This window comes from Doryrhamphus excisus, chromosome 11 (genome assembly GCF_030265055.1).
Source record: "Doryrhamphus excisus isolate RoL2022-K1 chromosome 11, RoL_Dexc_1.0, whole genome shotgun sequence".
NCBI lineage: Eukaryota > Metazoa > Chordata > Actinopteri > Syngnathiformes > Syngnathidae > Doryrhamphus > Doryrhamphus excisus.
Window position 1 is genome coordinate 8640740 of NC_080476.1, and position 15190 is coordinate 8655929.

General features: G+C 40.8%; 2 protein-coding genes across 3 annotated transcripts; one reads left to right on the forward strand and one right to left on the reverse strand.

The window, feature by feature from the left end:
* The first annotated feature begins 102 nt into the window (after positions 1-102).
* On the forward strand, positions 103-7121 carry alg9 (ALG9 alpha-1,2-mannosyltransferase). 2 transcript variants are annotated; one of them, XM_058086275.1, is made up of 15 exons: positions 105-296; positions 1850-1985; positions 2090-2224; positions 2299-2369; positions 2529-2617; positions 2713-2848; positions 2941-3028; positions 3112-3217; positions 3854-3976; positions 4885-5039; positions 5115-5244; positions 5310-5457; positions 5786-5915; positions 5992-6122; positions 6547-7121. In XM_058086275.1, exons 1-15 carry the CDS (start codon positions 157-159, stop codon positions 6668-6670), a joined length of 1842 nt encoding a protein of 613 aa, XP_057942258.1. In that variant the 5' UTR covers positions 105-156; the 3' UTR covers positions 6671-7121. The 2 variants fall into 2 exon arrangements, with proteins under 2 accessions (XP_057942257.1, XP_057942258.1); XM_058086274.1 differs by having other exon boundaries at positions 103-296; positions 4885-5244.
* A 721-nt stretch (positions 7122-7842) lies between these two features.
* layna (layilin a) lies at positions 7843-12784 on the reverse strand. Its single transcript, XM_058086283.1, has 8 exons — positions 12709-12784; positions 12563-12583; positions 11611-11914; positions 10221-10378; positions 10101-10142; positions 9180-9239; positions 8994-9090; positions 7843-8551 (listed from the first exon to the last, which is right to left on the reverse strand). The coding sequence occupies exons 1-8, from the start codon at positions 12782-12784 to the stop codon at positions 7843-7845; spliced, it is 1467 nt and encodes a 488-aa protein (XP_057942266.1).
* Positions 12785-15190: the final 2406 nt, after the last annotated feature.

Genomic DNA, 15190 nt, shown 5'->3' on the forward strand with positions numbered 1-15190 from the left:
TCAACTAAATTATTGTAGGAGCCACACTTCTCTGTGTGGATAAGTTATTGGGGGCCGAACATCTCCCGCGAGTTCAGTAGATTCACATGTGACCTGTTAGCAGCCGAACACTGGCGGAAATAAACGAGGGCTGACGCTGGAGGCTCGCCTTTAAACATGGCGGCCAAGGCGCTCCGTCAGCGAGCCAGACGAGGCAGCAGACAAGATGCGAACAATGTCAATGTGTCCACCGAGGCTCGGTTGCCGAAAGAGGAGAAAGGAGCCGATGAGAGCAAAGCTACAGACACTCGGCAAGAGTGAGTACGAGCCGGGAGGAGAGACAGTAGACACGCCGGTGCTGACATGCCCGTCCCAAGCTGTCTGGCACCTCGAGAAGCTAGCTAGCTATTGAGTTATTTCCAATTTCCTAACGACAGTGATTTTAAAAACTCAGTGAAATAGTGCCATGTGTTTACAGTATTTAAAATGTAACCTACTCTATGCCTTGCTTCTGCTTCATAGCCATTTGCATTGTTGGCCTCAGTTGGTCATTGATTCTCCCGTACTTAGCATTTATAATATGTTGGCTATAAAGTAAGACCCAGTCAACATGTCCTGCATTCATCAAACACTGCAAAGGGTTGTTTTTATTGAGTGTGTAGCTTAGCTATCGCAGAAATATGGTTGTTTGAGATGTTTATGTGTACTGTTGGCAACCTTTCAGTAAGAAAGGTACCTATTGGCCGTCGTAGAAGTCCCTGGATGACGTCACAATTTTGCATATAATTAGCATGATGTACTATGCTGCAGGGGAAAAAAGCACACCCTTCTGGTGAATATATGTAATGGCATCTGAGCTTCACAAATTTTAAGCTTATACCTGAAAACTACTTTATAAAAAAATATATAATAAACTTTTATAAATTTAAAATAAAAACGTTATTATTAATATATACATATTTCCTTGAAGCACAATATCAAAAACAAACATCGTTCATATTGTTAAAGAATGGATTTGCACTATAACTCTTGGTATTTTGACGCAGAAATCTCACTCATCACTCTGTATGAGCCAATGAACTGGGCTCCTGCCTCTCCTCCCCACCCCACCTCCGTGCATGGAGGTAAATGGATGGTGCAGAAGTCCCGCTCAGTCTTCAACAAACGTGAAGGAAGCGACACGGGAGCTGGCCAGAAAATTAAAAACAGTAGCTTAGTAATTTGTAGATTGTTCGGATTCAGAGCATCCAATGAGCATTAAAACAAAGTGACTGTCAAGTGCGGAAGCATTACAGTCCAGTGCTGGACCTCTGCCCTTCAAAGGAGAAAGCCAGAAGATCTTGAACAAGGAAGTGCCTACTTTGTTATACTATTCCTGAGTCCCACCCACGCATCGGTGTGACCCTTTCCTGAATGGATCAGTGGTTATGGCTATGTGTCTGCATCTAACTGTCTCAAACTTGGGTCAATCAACTTGTGTGGGAGTGTGTTTTCTAAATGTGCAAGCAGCGGCGTTGCCAGGCAACCCGTTTGTGCAAAATTCAAGTAACGCTGCATTCATTGTTTAAAATGCCTGCATAAGATCCTTGTTGATTGCTCATGACAGGAACAATGCTGTTTTTAAGGGTCTACTGCAAACTATGCTACTCAAATATCTTCTATATAACAGATCTGACACATATTAAGTATAACAAATCAGCTGCAAACATGTTTTGAACTGAATTCACAGCCCAGTGTGATTCAGTGTCATTCCAGAGTCAGGTTTTTGATTTACACTGTGATGTGATTGAACTCTTGATGGTGCACCAAATATTGTGGCTGGCAAAAGTTATTTAGCAATTTGTATGTTCTTCTTCTTCTTCTTCCACAGGTCAATAAGTCGCGGTGGTCAGGTATGGGCACCGGAAGGCTCGACTGCCTTTAAATGTCTGCTCTTAGCTCGGTTCTGTGCAGCATTACTCAGCAACATCTCAGACTGCGATGAGACCTTCAACTACTGGGAACCGGTGAGTGCAAAATAAGACACCTAAAGCGAGGCTTAAATATAATGTCATGCTTGGTACTTGAGCTTTTAACGCCTGTAATAGTTGTGATAACTTTTTTCTGACAGATGCACTACCTGCTTTATGGCACAGGGATGCAAACTTGGGAATATTCTCCATTGTATGCAATCAGGTCCTATGCTTACCTGTGGCTGCATGCTCTCCCGGCTTGTTTGCCCGCCCATGTACTACAAACAAACAAGGTATGCATCTACACAGGCCCATCGCTTATGACATCAATCAGCAATAACGTTGTGTTGTTACAATTGTGTTGCAGGTTTTGGTGTTCTACATTGTGCGGTGTGTCCTTGCTTTCTCCTGCTGCGTCTGTGAGCTCTATTTTTACAAGTGAGTTGACCATCTCAGTGAAACATGTTTCAAATATTTCAATCTCCTTTCTTAGCTTCAGTATATGAGTGTGATGAAAAGCTAAGCATTATTTTTGAACATTCAGAATTTCTGATACAGCTCTAGTATTTGACCTAATCAAGTTTGTCTGTGACACAGGGCCGTTTGTAAGAAGTTTGGTTTGCACGTCGGCCGCCTGATGTTTGCTTTTCTCTTCCTGAGCTCTGGAATGTTCTGCTCATCTGCAGGTTGGTCAAATTCATCCACCAATTCTTCCATTTTATTTAGCACAAGAGTAGAAATCCCATGTTTTCTGTTTGTGATGACTCTTCTTTCTCTGCAGCATTTCTGCCATCTTCTTTCTGCATGTACACCACGCTGGTCGCCATGACAGGATGGTTCCGGGACTCCACACCGTTGGCCATAATGGGTGTAGCTGCTGGTGCTATTGTTGCCTGGCCATTCTCTGCTCTGATTGGGTGCCGTCATAATTTTTTATCAGCTGAAGATTCCAAATTAATATAATAAATAATATTATAATAAATAGTTTAACCACTTTTTCACTTTACAGGGTGCCGATTGCCTTTGACCTTCTGGTGTTAAAGCGGCAATGGAAGAGTTTTATCACCTGGTCAGCTGTCGCTGTGTTGGTTTTACTGGTAAGAGAATGCAACGTTGTACGAGTAGAGTTCGACCTGAATGTATGCAAAATGCAAATATTTTTTTAAATGTCTTTTTTCAGGGTCCCTTGGTAGCAGTGGACTCTTTCTTTTATGGCAAACTGGTGATCGCCCCTCTCAATATTCTACTCTATAATGTCTTCACACCACATGGGCCCGATCTCTATGGTAATTAACAAGCACCTCTAATGTCATATTTTATATCATGTTGGCACAAGTACTAGACATAAGAGTCAGAAGTGGCATAGTGCCCATTGAAAGAACTAATTATACATCCATAACACTTCAGTTGAGCTTAAAGATTAATTTTTGTCGTTAAATACATTTTACACTATGAACTAAAAAGTACTGAAAGGAGAGAAAGCTTTTCTTCTTAAAGCTGCATTACCTGTTTTGACCTGTAGAGGAAGCCTCAAGCCAACTTAATGTATCTGTTGTATCTGTTTTGCTTTAATAATACACAACGTTTATATTTTCTCACAGAAGCATGAATTACTGTTTTTGTCTCACACTGATCAGTCACTTAATTTGATACACATACAACCTAATTTTTAAAAGATGATAATGATGCTCAATTTTGATTGGCAGTCACGGCTGTTAGTTTACATGTGTTAATTCCTGTGCTCGCTTAAGAGTCTATCCCTCTGCATGGGCTACTGCGGTTTGAACCCCACAATGGCAAATATTTACTATCTTTATTTTTGATATTGGCTGTCAGTGTCTGACCAAAAAAATTCTAGCTGGCCCACTGAAGGCCCAGCTACCAAATGCACTAACTGGTATTTTGTGTGTTTTTATTTTCAGGAACAGAGCCATGGCACTTTTACTTTATGAACGGGGCTTTGAACTTCAACCTGGTGTTTGTTCTGGCACTGTTTTCCCTGCCACTCACTGTTCTCATGGAAACACTCCTCCACAAGTTTAATGGTGAGCAGCTAGCCCATAAATTTAGATTATCTGCAGAGTTTTCTCAGTCCCCTTTAATCCTCATAGCTGCTCTTGTGATTTCATGTGTAGCACTTGTATACACCGGTATACCAATAATGGTACTGGACCAGATCCGGGTTCGGAAAGGAGTGTAATGAAAATGTGCAAATAGATCAAGGACCACAAGTTGTATAAGTTGCCAGTTTACTAACAAGTGTAATTAAACAAAACATTCAATAATACAAACTCCCTCAAATACCCTAGAGAAAATAAGGTAAGCAAATCAGGAGAGGACCTTAATGTCAGCTGATTGATGTCATATGATGTGGATGTCACATGTGATTGGCCCAATCAACCTTTGCGATGGACCGGCAGATTACGATCAACATAATGGGCACCCCTGCTCTAGACCACATTAGACCAGGTGTATCTAATACATGTAATCCGGCTGGTTAAAGAGTAGCCTACCAGAAAAGTCATTATGTCACCGCTATCCTCCTCCTCCTCCTGGAAACTAAAACCACTGAAGTCATCCTCTTCTTCACAATTGAATTCCTTCATCACACATGTTGTCAGTCTCTCTGTCTTTTGTTGTCGCTCTTGGCATCTCCGTGTTGAAGCTGTTGTCTTGATCACGCAGTAGTCGAGCCTTTAGAAACCCATCGGTGGTTGACAGACCAAGCAGAAGTAGTATTTTTTACAGTTGATGAAACTTACTTAAGATGTGATATATGATCACTGCATAAGACTTTAAAATGAGATATTAGCATCCACTTCACATCGCCCTGAAGCTGCACTATCTAACATTTATTAATTTTAAGGGTAATTTTTCAAGTCATAATTCAAGGACATTTTACTAATTTTAACAAATTTTTGGTAAGATGTCTTGTCTCGTGTGTTTCCTGCAGTGCAGAACCTGGGCCGTCCATACTGGTTGACTCTGTCCCCCATGTATTTGTGGATGTTTATTTTCTTTACCCAACCTCACAAAGAAGAACGCTTTCTCTTTCCCATCTACCCTCTGATTTGCCTCAGTGGCGCAGTGGCCCTCTCGTCTTTACAGGTGTGTTTCCATCATAACGTTGAGCATTGGGCGACCATCAGAGCTGCATTTTCTCATTTATTATCCTTCCTGCAGAAATGCTACCACTTCCTGTTCCACCGGTACCGACTGGAGCACTACACAGTCTCCTCCAATTGGCTGGCACTAAGCGCAGTTGTGGTCTTCGGTGTGATGTCACTTTCCCGCTCTGTCGCTCTCTTCAGAGGTATGTGTGTGAGGACGCAGTCATCTCCGTACCCTGGCTTGATGTATTTTCTTTCCACGGTACAGGCTACCACGCTCCTCTGGACTTATACCCAGAGTTTCACCGCATTGCCAAGGCTACCAATCTGCACTCAGTCCCCGAAGGCAGACCAGTTAGTGTGTGTGTGGGCAAGGAGTGGCACCGCTTCCCGAGCAGCTTCCTTCTCCCACACAAGTCAGTATCCATGATTCCTACACTACATAACTTATTTATATTGTAATACCACAAATAAACTACAACACCAACTGGTGGAAACTGAATGGATTGACGTTCCCCAATCTGAAAAATTATCCCATAGCAACATGCATATTCCTCAACAAGATTCAGATTCATCAGACTCATGTTCATTGTGACATGTCAGGAATGATGTTGGAATACAGTACACATGTTTTATTACACACTAATAAAATGTTATTGTTTATTTTCACAATTAAGGACATTTTTGTTAATTGAATTATGTATGTATTATGATGCATTTAACTGATACTTTCTTGATCTCCAGCTGGCAACTACACTTCATCCAAAGTGAGTTCAAAGGTCAGCTCCCTCAACCGTATGCGTCCGATTCTCTGGCCACACAGATCATCCCTGCTAATATGAACGACCAGAACCTGGAGGAGCCCAGCAGATATGTAAGTGACACACACAAACTTGTTTTTTTCCCGTATTAGCAGCAACAATTACTGACCAATGAGTCGCTCCATGCAGGTAGATGTGCGGCAGTGCCACTACCTGGTAGACCTCGATACAGAAGAAGAAACGCCACATGAGCCACGTTACGCAGCCAATAAAGAGGAGTGGAACGTCATTGCTTATAAGCCTTTCCTACAAGCCTCCAGGTATTCTACATTCCACACAATATATGCATCCATCCATTTTCTTGAAATTGTCCTGCTTATGCAGCACTCAATAACATCCATCATAAATTAATTGAAAAAATGTGCTGTTTAGTTAATCCATGTGATCGGTATTAGTACTAGCCAATTTCAGTCCTGGATCATGGCTGTTGGAATTGGCAGCATAAAGCCCGGAGCATCCCTCATAAACACATTTTATATATTTCTTTTTTTTTTTTTTTTAATATAAATCATCCAATAATGGCAAACATAAAAGAGCAACTGAGATGATCAATTAAGTAAAAGGAGGAAATAAAATCAGAAAATGTGAAAAGCACCCATTTATTGATACAGTCTAAAATCCACGGAAGAAATAATAAAACAAATACAAACGGAATTCAAAATGGCCACTTTTATGTATTTTTAGGTCCTCTCCGTTCTTCAGAGCGTTCTACATCCCGTTCCTATCTGAGCGCCACACCAGCTATCGGCACTACGTCATCTTGAAACCGCGGCGGCAAAAGCAGCCTCGTATGCGCAGCCACGGCTGATCTTTGAACTTCAAATACAACAAAAAAAAAAATCAATGACTTCCTCCTTTGACACAGTTGGAGTGTGCGGTTTATGTGTTTGCTGGCTGGGGTTTGAAATGTTTGTCTCAAGGAATGAAGATGCGGACCATTTAAGGACTGCGTGGATTGGTGTGCTTGTGCATTTGAACACAAATTCACACTTGACACTAATAAGGGACACAAATTGTGTTTTTGTGTGCATCGTTCCTCAGGTGTGCTTATTTGAATGTCAGTGTTTCACTACATACTGGACATCAAACTGTGGCCTGAATGGAAGAATTGAATCATGTCATAAAAAATGTTTACTGTTGTGCTTGGTGTGAGTGAGAAGAATGAATGGAAATGGTTAATTTAATTTGGATGGGTAATGAAAAAAATGTGACTGTGAATACAGCATTGTGGTTTTTTTTAATCTGGAAAATAAAAAACAAGACAGTATTACAATCTGATTTATTTATTTACTTAAACATACAAACCACAGAAGACATATCAAGACATAACACATCAATACAAATATCAATATAATTGATTGAACATTCTCTTCGATAACATGCTGTGTTGTCATTAATGTGCTACCTCAACACTTGGGAGGATCATGAATCAAAACAAATTGATTCACTGAGAAAGAGGAAGCCATGAATGAATTCCTGCTTTATTGTCATGTCAATGCGGTTATAAAACATAAACAGTATTTACCCAATCTGTCACCAAATGAACATTTTCAGACGTCAAACAGTGAGACATCAATAGTTAAATGTCCATGCAAATGCCATGCACACTTACTATAGTCATATTACTAGTATATTAGCAGAGATCAAGATGTTCCATGCTAATAGTGTGCAACATCAAGGTCATGATGTTGGGGTATCTGCGCATTATTTTGAAGTGGTTTATTGATATCAAAAGCAAAATCAACAGGTCTCAATGAAGTGCATGCAACACTGCAGACTTCAATGTAAAAGACCCATCCAATGATTAGCTTATCCAGAAGGCTGCTACATAGTGTACTCTATGGGGCTTACACAAACATTATTCAACGACCAACTTCTCCCCCCAATGAACAAAAAAACTTATTTTTGAAGTATACAGCTTCTTTATCATCCTGTTGCTTATAATCGGACACACACATACGTACCTCCCAAACATACACATCAGTACTTTTCACTGTCCAGCCAGTGTTGTTCATTGAAGTATCTTCTTCCTCCATCAAAATTCAGAGCACTTCTGTAACTATCCAGAGTGGCCTGGTAGGATTTTCGGCTTCCGTAGTTTCCCAGGATGCTTTGGTAAGAATCCATCTTGCCATTGGTGGTGTACGTCTGATACAAGTCCGCCTTCACCGTGTGACTCCCAGGCTTCACTTTGAGGTCATAGAGGTCACTCTTTGCTGTCACGTTGTCTTCATACAACTCGTGCTCCCCATAGGGTCTGCTGCTGCCAAAATGCTCACTCTTGGTTGTTCGGCGGCCGAGACTCCTATCGTAAAACTGTCCGGGGCGACCCAGACTCCCGTCAGTCAAGTCCCTTTTTGCTTGTCTCCCCAAGCTACTGTTGTAGAGGTCACGACTACCTCGGCGGCCCAAGCTGAGGTCACTGAGGTCAAAATTGAGGAAGCCGCTCTCAGTGCTAGCGAGAGTCACAAATCCGCTTTCAGTGTCGCGACCACCCAGGTTGTCGTAATCCCCCGTGGGGGTGTCAGGAGAGGAGCACAGAAAGGACGTGTTCTTGGTATTCGGGCGTGCCGACACCAAGTCATCGTCCTTCTGGGAGCGGATCACGTTGTATACATCGGTCGGGGTAGGGCTGGGTCGGGGGCCCTGATCTGGCTGGGGTACCTCCGATTTCTGTTCTTTCCTTCGTCTGTTGGAAGTACAACATATTTTAAAGCTGCGGTATGTCATACCAGGAAACTGTCACTGCACTGCGTTCCTATTTACATTTGAGAACAACTGCTAAAATGATGCAAATGGGAATACATTGGAATTGTGACTGGTAAACCACATTAAGGAATTTGATCTTTGACATTAGCTACCTTTAATACGTACAACTCTTCAAATCAATACAGAATTTGATTGACAGGAATGATGTTGATGATGATGCCAGTCAGGATATTAACACACATCCATTTAGCACATCGCTTTGTTTTTCTTTAGCAGAACGTGGATCATCTGCTCAGTGATCGATGCTCATACAGTATTGACGTTTGAATTAAGGTAGAAGACTTTACGTGCTCTGTCTGAAAGCAGTCCACTATAAAAGATTCTAATCATTACTTGAGGGGTCAAAGCTATCTGATTCTCACCGCGTGACCAGCATTTTGAAGCAGCAGACCCCCGTCACCGTCAGTAGCAGCAGTATAAGCGGGATGGTGGGAATGATGATGTAGATAACATTTAGAGCTAAGAGAGAGAGAGACGTTACAACACGCGATTAGACTTTAAATGTTAAATTAGTGGACTTGTGAATATAGATTCATCAGTTCGTTAACCGGTGCTCCTCTTTGCATTGTGGTCACTTGGATTCCACGGCACAGATGAAGGGAAGACGTCTGTAATGAAATAAATACATGATAAAAGGTTTGTCAAAAATCACCATGCTTCCATTAACGGCTGTTTTTATCCAATCCAATCCACTTTATTTATATAGCACATTTTAGAAACAGAGTTTCCAAAGTGCTGCACAGACTAGTAAAATAAAAAGTAAAAATAAAATACAATAAATTAAGGCACAAATTGAATTTAATCCAAAACTAAAAGATCAAATAAGAAATAAAATAGTAAAATAGATATTAAAATATTAAAAACAAGAAGCAAAGCAATACAAATATAAAAAATAAAACCAATTAAAATAAAAGAAAGAACAAAAGACACAGGACCATACAACTCACTCCGAGTTAAAAGCCAGAGAATAAAAGTGGGTTTTAAGACAAGACTTTTAGTCAAAAAATATTGAAAAACAAATTATATGTAGTATTCTGGTCACATGGTATCAGCAGTGTTACACTGATGACATTATATCAATATTATATTACCCTAACACTGCATGTAATGTAGTTATCCATGGCATGTCAGACATGAAAAAAGTTCTCCCACTTCTTGTTGAAGTGGTAAGTTTTTTCTTTCTATTTTTTTTGTTCGTACTTATCCCCCACTCCGTTTGAAACCCTCAAGTTTAGATTAAGTAAATTGAATTGTTAGCTTGCTAGCTTGCTATGCTAGCAGCAACTGTCTCTTGTGTCCCTGCAGTGTAAACAAAGAATAATAGTAGTGTAAAGGTGAATATAGGGGTGTTATTTAATGTTTACAGAGCTCTAATAATGTTAAAACCCATATTTAGAAAGTCAGGTTTTCTATGCTCTAACTAGGAAAATATTCTGCTTATTAATATTGCATCCTGCTTTGCATCTTACCTGCATGTGTGGAGTTTGGTGGAGAAGGGTCAGCTGACTTCTCTGGCGAAAATAAAAACAATGAATGTGGAAGCACATTTGAAATGATTCAAAATGTTTGCACGCATGCGGCAGCTGTACCTGCGGTGTATTTGCAGATAAAGTTGTGTTTAGTTTCGCAGTTGTCGTCATTCCACTGGAACATGTAGAGGCCTCCCATCCCGGGTGGTGCAGACGGCTGGTGATACATCACCACGCACACCTCATAGCCACAGGATGGCTCATCCCAGTGCCAGTTCCTGCAAACCAGAAGCCACAGTCATTTATCTCAATGCTGCCTCCACTAAATATACGGTACCATTTATTGCGCTCACTTAGATAAAAACCAATGCAGCCACGTTATAAATCTTTCCCTCGCGAGGAATATAATGTTCACTGTTACTGTAATTGTTTAAGAGAGAGCGGTATCGATCTTTTTCAAACGGCATTTTGGAGGCTGCCATAATCGCTTATACTGAGAAGTCTGTTTAAAAGTAGGAATTGCAATTCCCTTCGGCACTATGTCAATGCTGAAAAAAGAAATTAATAGAGGACTGTAATGGTCCATCACATGGTCCAATCCATCACAACCTACCATAGCTAAAGATCTAACCATCTAAAAAGCGGCATAGTGGATGACATCAGGACTGGGTTCCTAATAAGTACTGTATTATGATCTGATTCTTGCCAATAACTATGTCATAACGATGCATTTTCATAAAACAAGGTCTCCTATAATAAACTTATATAACTGTATATATCAAGGCTGCCTAGAAAATAGCCTTAAAAAGACGAGTTGTCTTATATTTGAGATCTATCTATGCATACCAACAGGTGGAACCAAACAACTGGGCATTAAGTCTGAGCTTTTCTTCTCGTCACACACATTAAAAAAACCCAAACAGAGGAGCTGTGATGCTAATGTTTTGAAAATGTAAGTATGCGTCCATCATTTTTGGCTTAAAGGGGCCTAAAGTATTTGTTAATAGTATTATATTATATACGGCACGGCGGATTATTAGTGGTTAGCGTGCAGACCTCACAGCTACGAGACCAGGGTTCAATTCCACCCTCAGCCATCTCTGTGTGGAGTTTGCATGTTCTCCCCGTGCATACGTGGGTTTTCTCCCACATTCCAAAAACATGCTAGGTTAATTGGTGACTCCAAATTGTCCATAGGTATGAATGTGAGTGTGAATGGTTGTTTGTCTATATGTGCCCTGTGATTGGCTGGCGACCAGTCCAGGGTGTACCCCGCCTCTCGACCGAGGACAGCTGGGATAGGCTCCAGCACCCCCCGTGACCCTCGTGAGGAAAAAGCGGTAGAAAATGAATGAATGAATATAATATTTACATTCTTTTATGATTGCATTTGCTGCTAATCCACCGACTGTATGAAGAATTCTGATGTAGTCTGTGTTTTTTAGGACAAAAAAAAAAACAAGCGGTCTATGCGTGTGATCATCCTTAACGCCATCCCACCACCACCCACCTAAAAGTGGACTTGCTGCCATCCAGCCAGCGGTACTGCGCTGAACAGTCGCTGCTGCTGCTGCTGTCCTCATCTCCGTGGTTACGCCTCAGTCCGATCCAGAAGTCTCCATCGGTCGGACGCAGTTCCGTGATGAGCTGCTCAATGATCTTCTGCTCGGACACAGACGCCACGCTCAGCAGCTGCCCACCATCTCGGCGACACGCCAGCTCGGCTTCCCCAAAGTTCAACCTCCGGCGCAGGTCAGAGAAATAGGCCAGCTTGTAACACGGCCTGCCTTTGCCCGTCTTGCACACACGCTGACCTGCACGCAGGTACACAATTGACCTCTCCATCAATGACAAAACATGCCTTGACAACTTAACATTGCTCTGGTTTCTGTCACAAATGTATTTATTTAATGTATTTAATATTGTGGCTGTCGTTGGGGAAGGAAAAAATATCAGATTTCAGATTAATCTGAATGGTAAAAAACGACAAATACTCTATACTGTACTCCCTTTTTTCCCCACTAAGTATAATTACCATATGCTAATTAGAATTTTTGACTTTTGAGCACTTTAAAGGCGAGTGTGTTTACATAATTCAACAATACCCTTGCAAAACAGTCAAAATTTGCTGCATGTTTTTATTGGGAAAAAGTTGAAAATCAGCAGTCCAAATTAAAATGTTAACATAATTCATAAATTCAGCACTATAATGGACTACATTCCATAAATGTGCATGGGATCTGTCTGTTTTTGTCTTTTAGCTTTACCATTTTTGGCCAGTTTAAGGAACAAATGAAAATACTACATTAATGTATTCTGGCAAATTTGGTATATTATAATTGAAAAATGTCACAAAATGTTAAGGGTTTTAATATCACTGATAGTGTGACTGATTATTAGAAAACAAAAAAGAGTAATTAAAATAAACATCACACTGTATAATAAAACACATTCACACTTACCTCTCGCTTCAAATACGTCCGCTTTAGGAGTAGGAGCCCAACATTCAGAATGGAGTCAGTCAAAAAGAACCCCCAAAAAAAAAGATCCACATGGGAGTTTTTGCAGAAGCTGAAGTACTTTTGTATAAGTGTATGATGAAGCTTACCTGTAATGAGGCTGGTGGCTGCCGTTGGATTAAAACACAAAAACAGGAGCTGACAAAAGATGGTAAAGCGGTCCATCGTGTGTCAGTTGCTGCCTGAGTGACTTTGACTGGAGTTTAGTCGCTCATGTCACTGTCACAGTCAGGGAACGTTGATGAAAATGTTGTTGAAATTAAGAAATAAAGAGCTCTTTCCTGTGTGTGTTGCACACTGGGAGAGAGAGAGAGTGTGTGTGTGTGTGTGTGTGTGTGTGTGTGAGATGAGATAGAGCAAGAAGAAAAAGAAGGTGGGGTATGGGCCATGTGTTTGGATGGGGGGCTGTAATCTGTTAAGAGCAAGTCTTAATGATCGGCAGAAGAGGCGGCATTGATCGCAGAGACATCTAATCACGCGAGTGCTTCTTATTGTAAACGCTGACACGAGGCAGATTTCACTCCTGGCTTTATGACTGCCGATTTAGGGGATTATCATTACAAAGGTGTTACATGAAAATGATCTGCTATAACTTAATTAGTTTTTTGTTTTTTTTTTTGCAGTCTTCTACCAGTAATGTGTTTTAGTACCAATGACATGATGTATTTTCATTTTCCCTTATTGATATACAGTTAGGACAGTGTTGTTTTTGTTTTAGAACTGTCAAATGATTACAAATTTTAACCTACCAACTTGTACTTTAAGTTAAATTAACATTTTTGAGTGTAGATGTATGTTGTGGGATTTTCGAGTATTTAAATATGCAGCAAATTGTACTTCTGCACTGCAGTTTATTGTACTTAAAACATTATGTCAAGGGATTGCCTCTAATAGTTTAAGTTATTGATGATGGAGAAAATTGTTTTTTAAGTACAGTCTAATCAAATGTATACTTTGTTGAATTTTAATTTTATCGTTATAATACTAAGATGGGGCGGCACGGTGGTCTAGTGGTTAGTGCGCAGACCTCACAGCTAGGAGACCAGGGTTCAATTCCACCCTCGGGCATCTCTGTGTGGAGTTTGCATGTTCTCCCCGTGCACGCGTGGGTTTTCTCCGGGTACTCCGGTTTCCTCCCACATTCCAAAAACATGCTAGGTTAATTGGTGACTCCAAATTGTCCATAGGTATGAATGTGAGTGTGAATGGTTGTTTGTCTATATGTGCCCTGTGATTGGCTGGCGACCAGTCCAGGGTGTACCCCGCCTCTCGCCCGAAGACAGCTGGGATAGGCTCCAGCACCCCCCGTGACCCTTGTGAGGAAAAAGCTGTAGAAAATGAATGAATGAATGAATAATACTTAGATGATTTAAGTTGTTAGTATTTTTTTTTTAAACACTGGAATCTACTTAAAAATACAATTGTTAAAAGTATATATTTTAAGTCAATAGCAGTTAAAATCACAGTGTAGTATATTTTATGTTTTGTTGAAAAACACGAGGGGCTGCACGGCGGACGAGTGGTTAGCTCAGCTAACAGCAAGGACACAGGAGTTCAATTCCACCCATATCTATGTGGAGTTTGCATGTTCTCCCTGTGCATGCGTGGGTTTTCTCCGGGTACTCTGACTTCCTCCCACATTCCAAAAACATGCTAGGTTAATTGGTGACTCCAAATTGTCCATAGGTATGAATGTGAGTGTGAATGGTTGTTTGTCTATATGTGCCCTGTGATTGGCTGGCGACCAGTCCAGGGTGTACCCCGCCTCTCGCCCGAAGACAGCTGGGATAGGCTCCAGCACCCCCGCTACCGTTGTGAGGAAAATGAATGAATGAATGCATATTTTTGGAAAATGAATATATAATATATATATAAAAATATATATTTAACATATATATATATATATTTATTTATTTATTTAACTTTTTATTGAAGGTTAATTTAGTCATTTTTGTGTTTGATTTTGTTAAAAATTATTTTTAAAAAAAAGATAAAATAGATTTGTTCCAAAAATGATCATATTGAAGCGAGTGTTCAAGGTCCAGGAAGAAAACTAACCCAAGCACAAATTTTGCACTCCCATTCATCATTACGATTTTGCCCGTTTCCTCTCTTTAACCTGACGCCCAGTTATAACCAGAATCAGCATCTTTACTGATGCACGCTTTCAGTAAAACCACGAATGGAAGAAAAGTGAATGTATGCACTTCCTGATGGTAGTAATTTCTAAAATGGCCCATAAGGTTGATTTAGGATTTGCGGACGGACAGATCAGGGAATTTGAGCAGCGGGATGCTGCATCAGGAAATATGCAGTGTAGGCTACAGCAAGGTTGAGGGGGAGCGAGGGTAGGATTGTTGTCTAATCCCGTTATGTTTGACTGATTGATTAGGATTTAGCTGGAGCTTACATGGGAGGTGTAATGTTGAGGTTAGCAGGTGGACAAGTGAGGCTAACTGAATCCTGCTTGTTTACAGCATCTGAGAGCAGGAGGAGCTTTCATTCAATTAAAGCTCCCATTCGTCCCGCTCTGTCTTGGCCATCCCGCTGACCTCCTCCCACTATCCCAAT

What these genes read in the sequence shown, in the direction of transcription:
- alg9 (XM_058086274.1), top strand. Translation starts at nt 157, where the DNA reads ATGGCGGCCAAGGCGCTCCGTCAGCGAGCCAGACGAGGCAGCAGACAA. An exon ending in TGTGAGCTCTATTTTTACAA is followed by an intron (nt 2,370 to 2,528) that starts GTGAGTTGACCA and finishes TCTGTGACACAG; the next exon opens with GGCCGTTTGTAAGAAGTTTG. An exon ending in CTCTGTCGCTCTCTTCAGAG is followed by an intron (nt 5,245 to 5,309) that starts GTATGTGTGTGA and finishes TCCACGGTACAG; the next exon opens with GCTACCACGCTCCTCTGGAC.
- layna (XM_058086283.1), bottom strand. Translation starts at nt 12,784, where the DNA reads ATGGACCGCTTTACCATCTTTTGTCAGCTCCTGTTTTTGTGTTTTAAT. An exon ending in GGACGTATTTGAAGCGAGAG is followed by an intron (nt 11,915 to 12,562) that starts GTAAGTGTGAAT and finishes ACCTGCGTGCAG; the next exon opens with GTCAGCGTGTGTGCAAGACG. An exon ending in CAATGCAAAGAGGAGCACCG is followed by an intron (nt 9,091 to 9,179) that starts GTTAACGAACTG and finishes TCTCTCTCTTAG; the next exon opens with CTCTAAATGTTATCTACATC.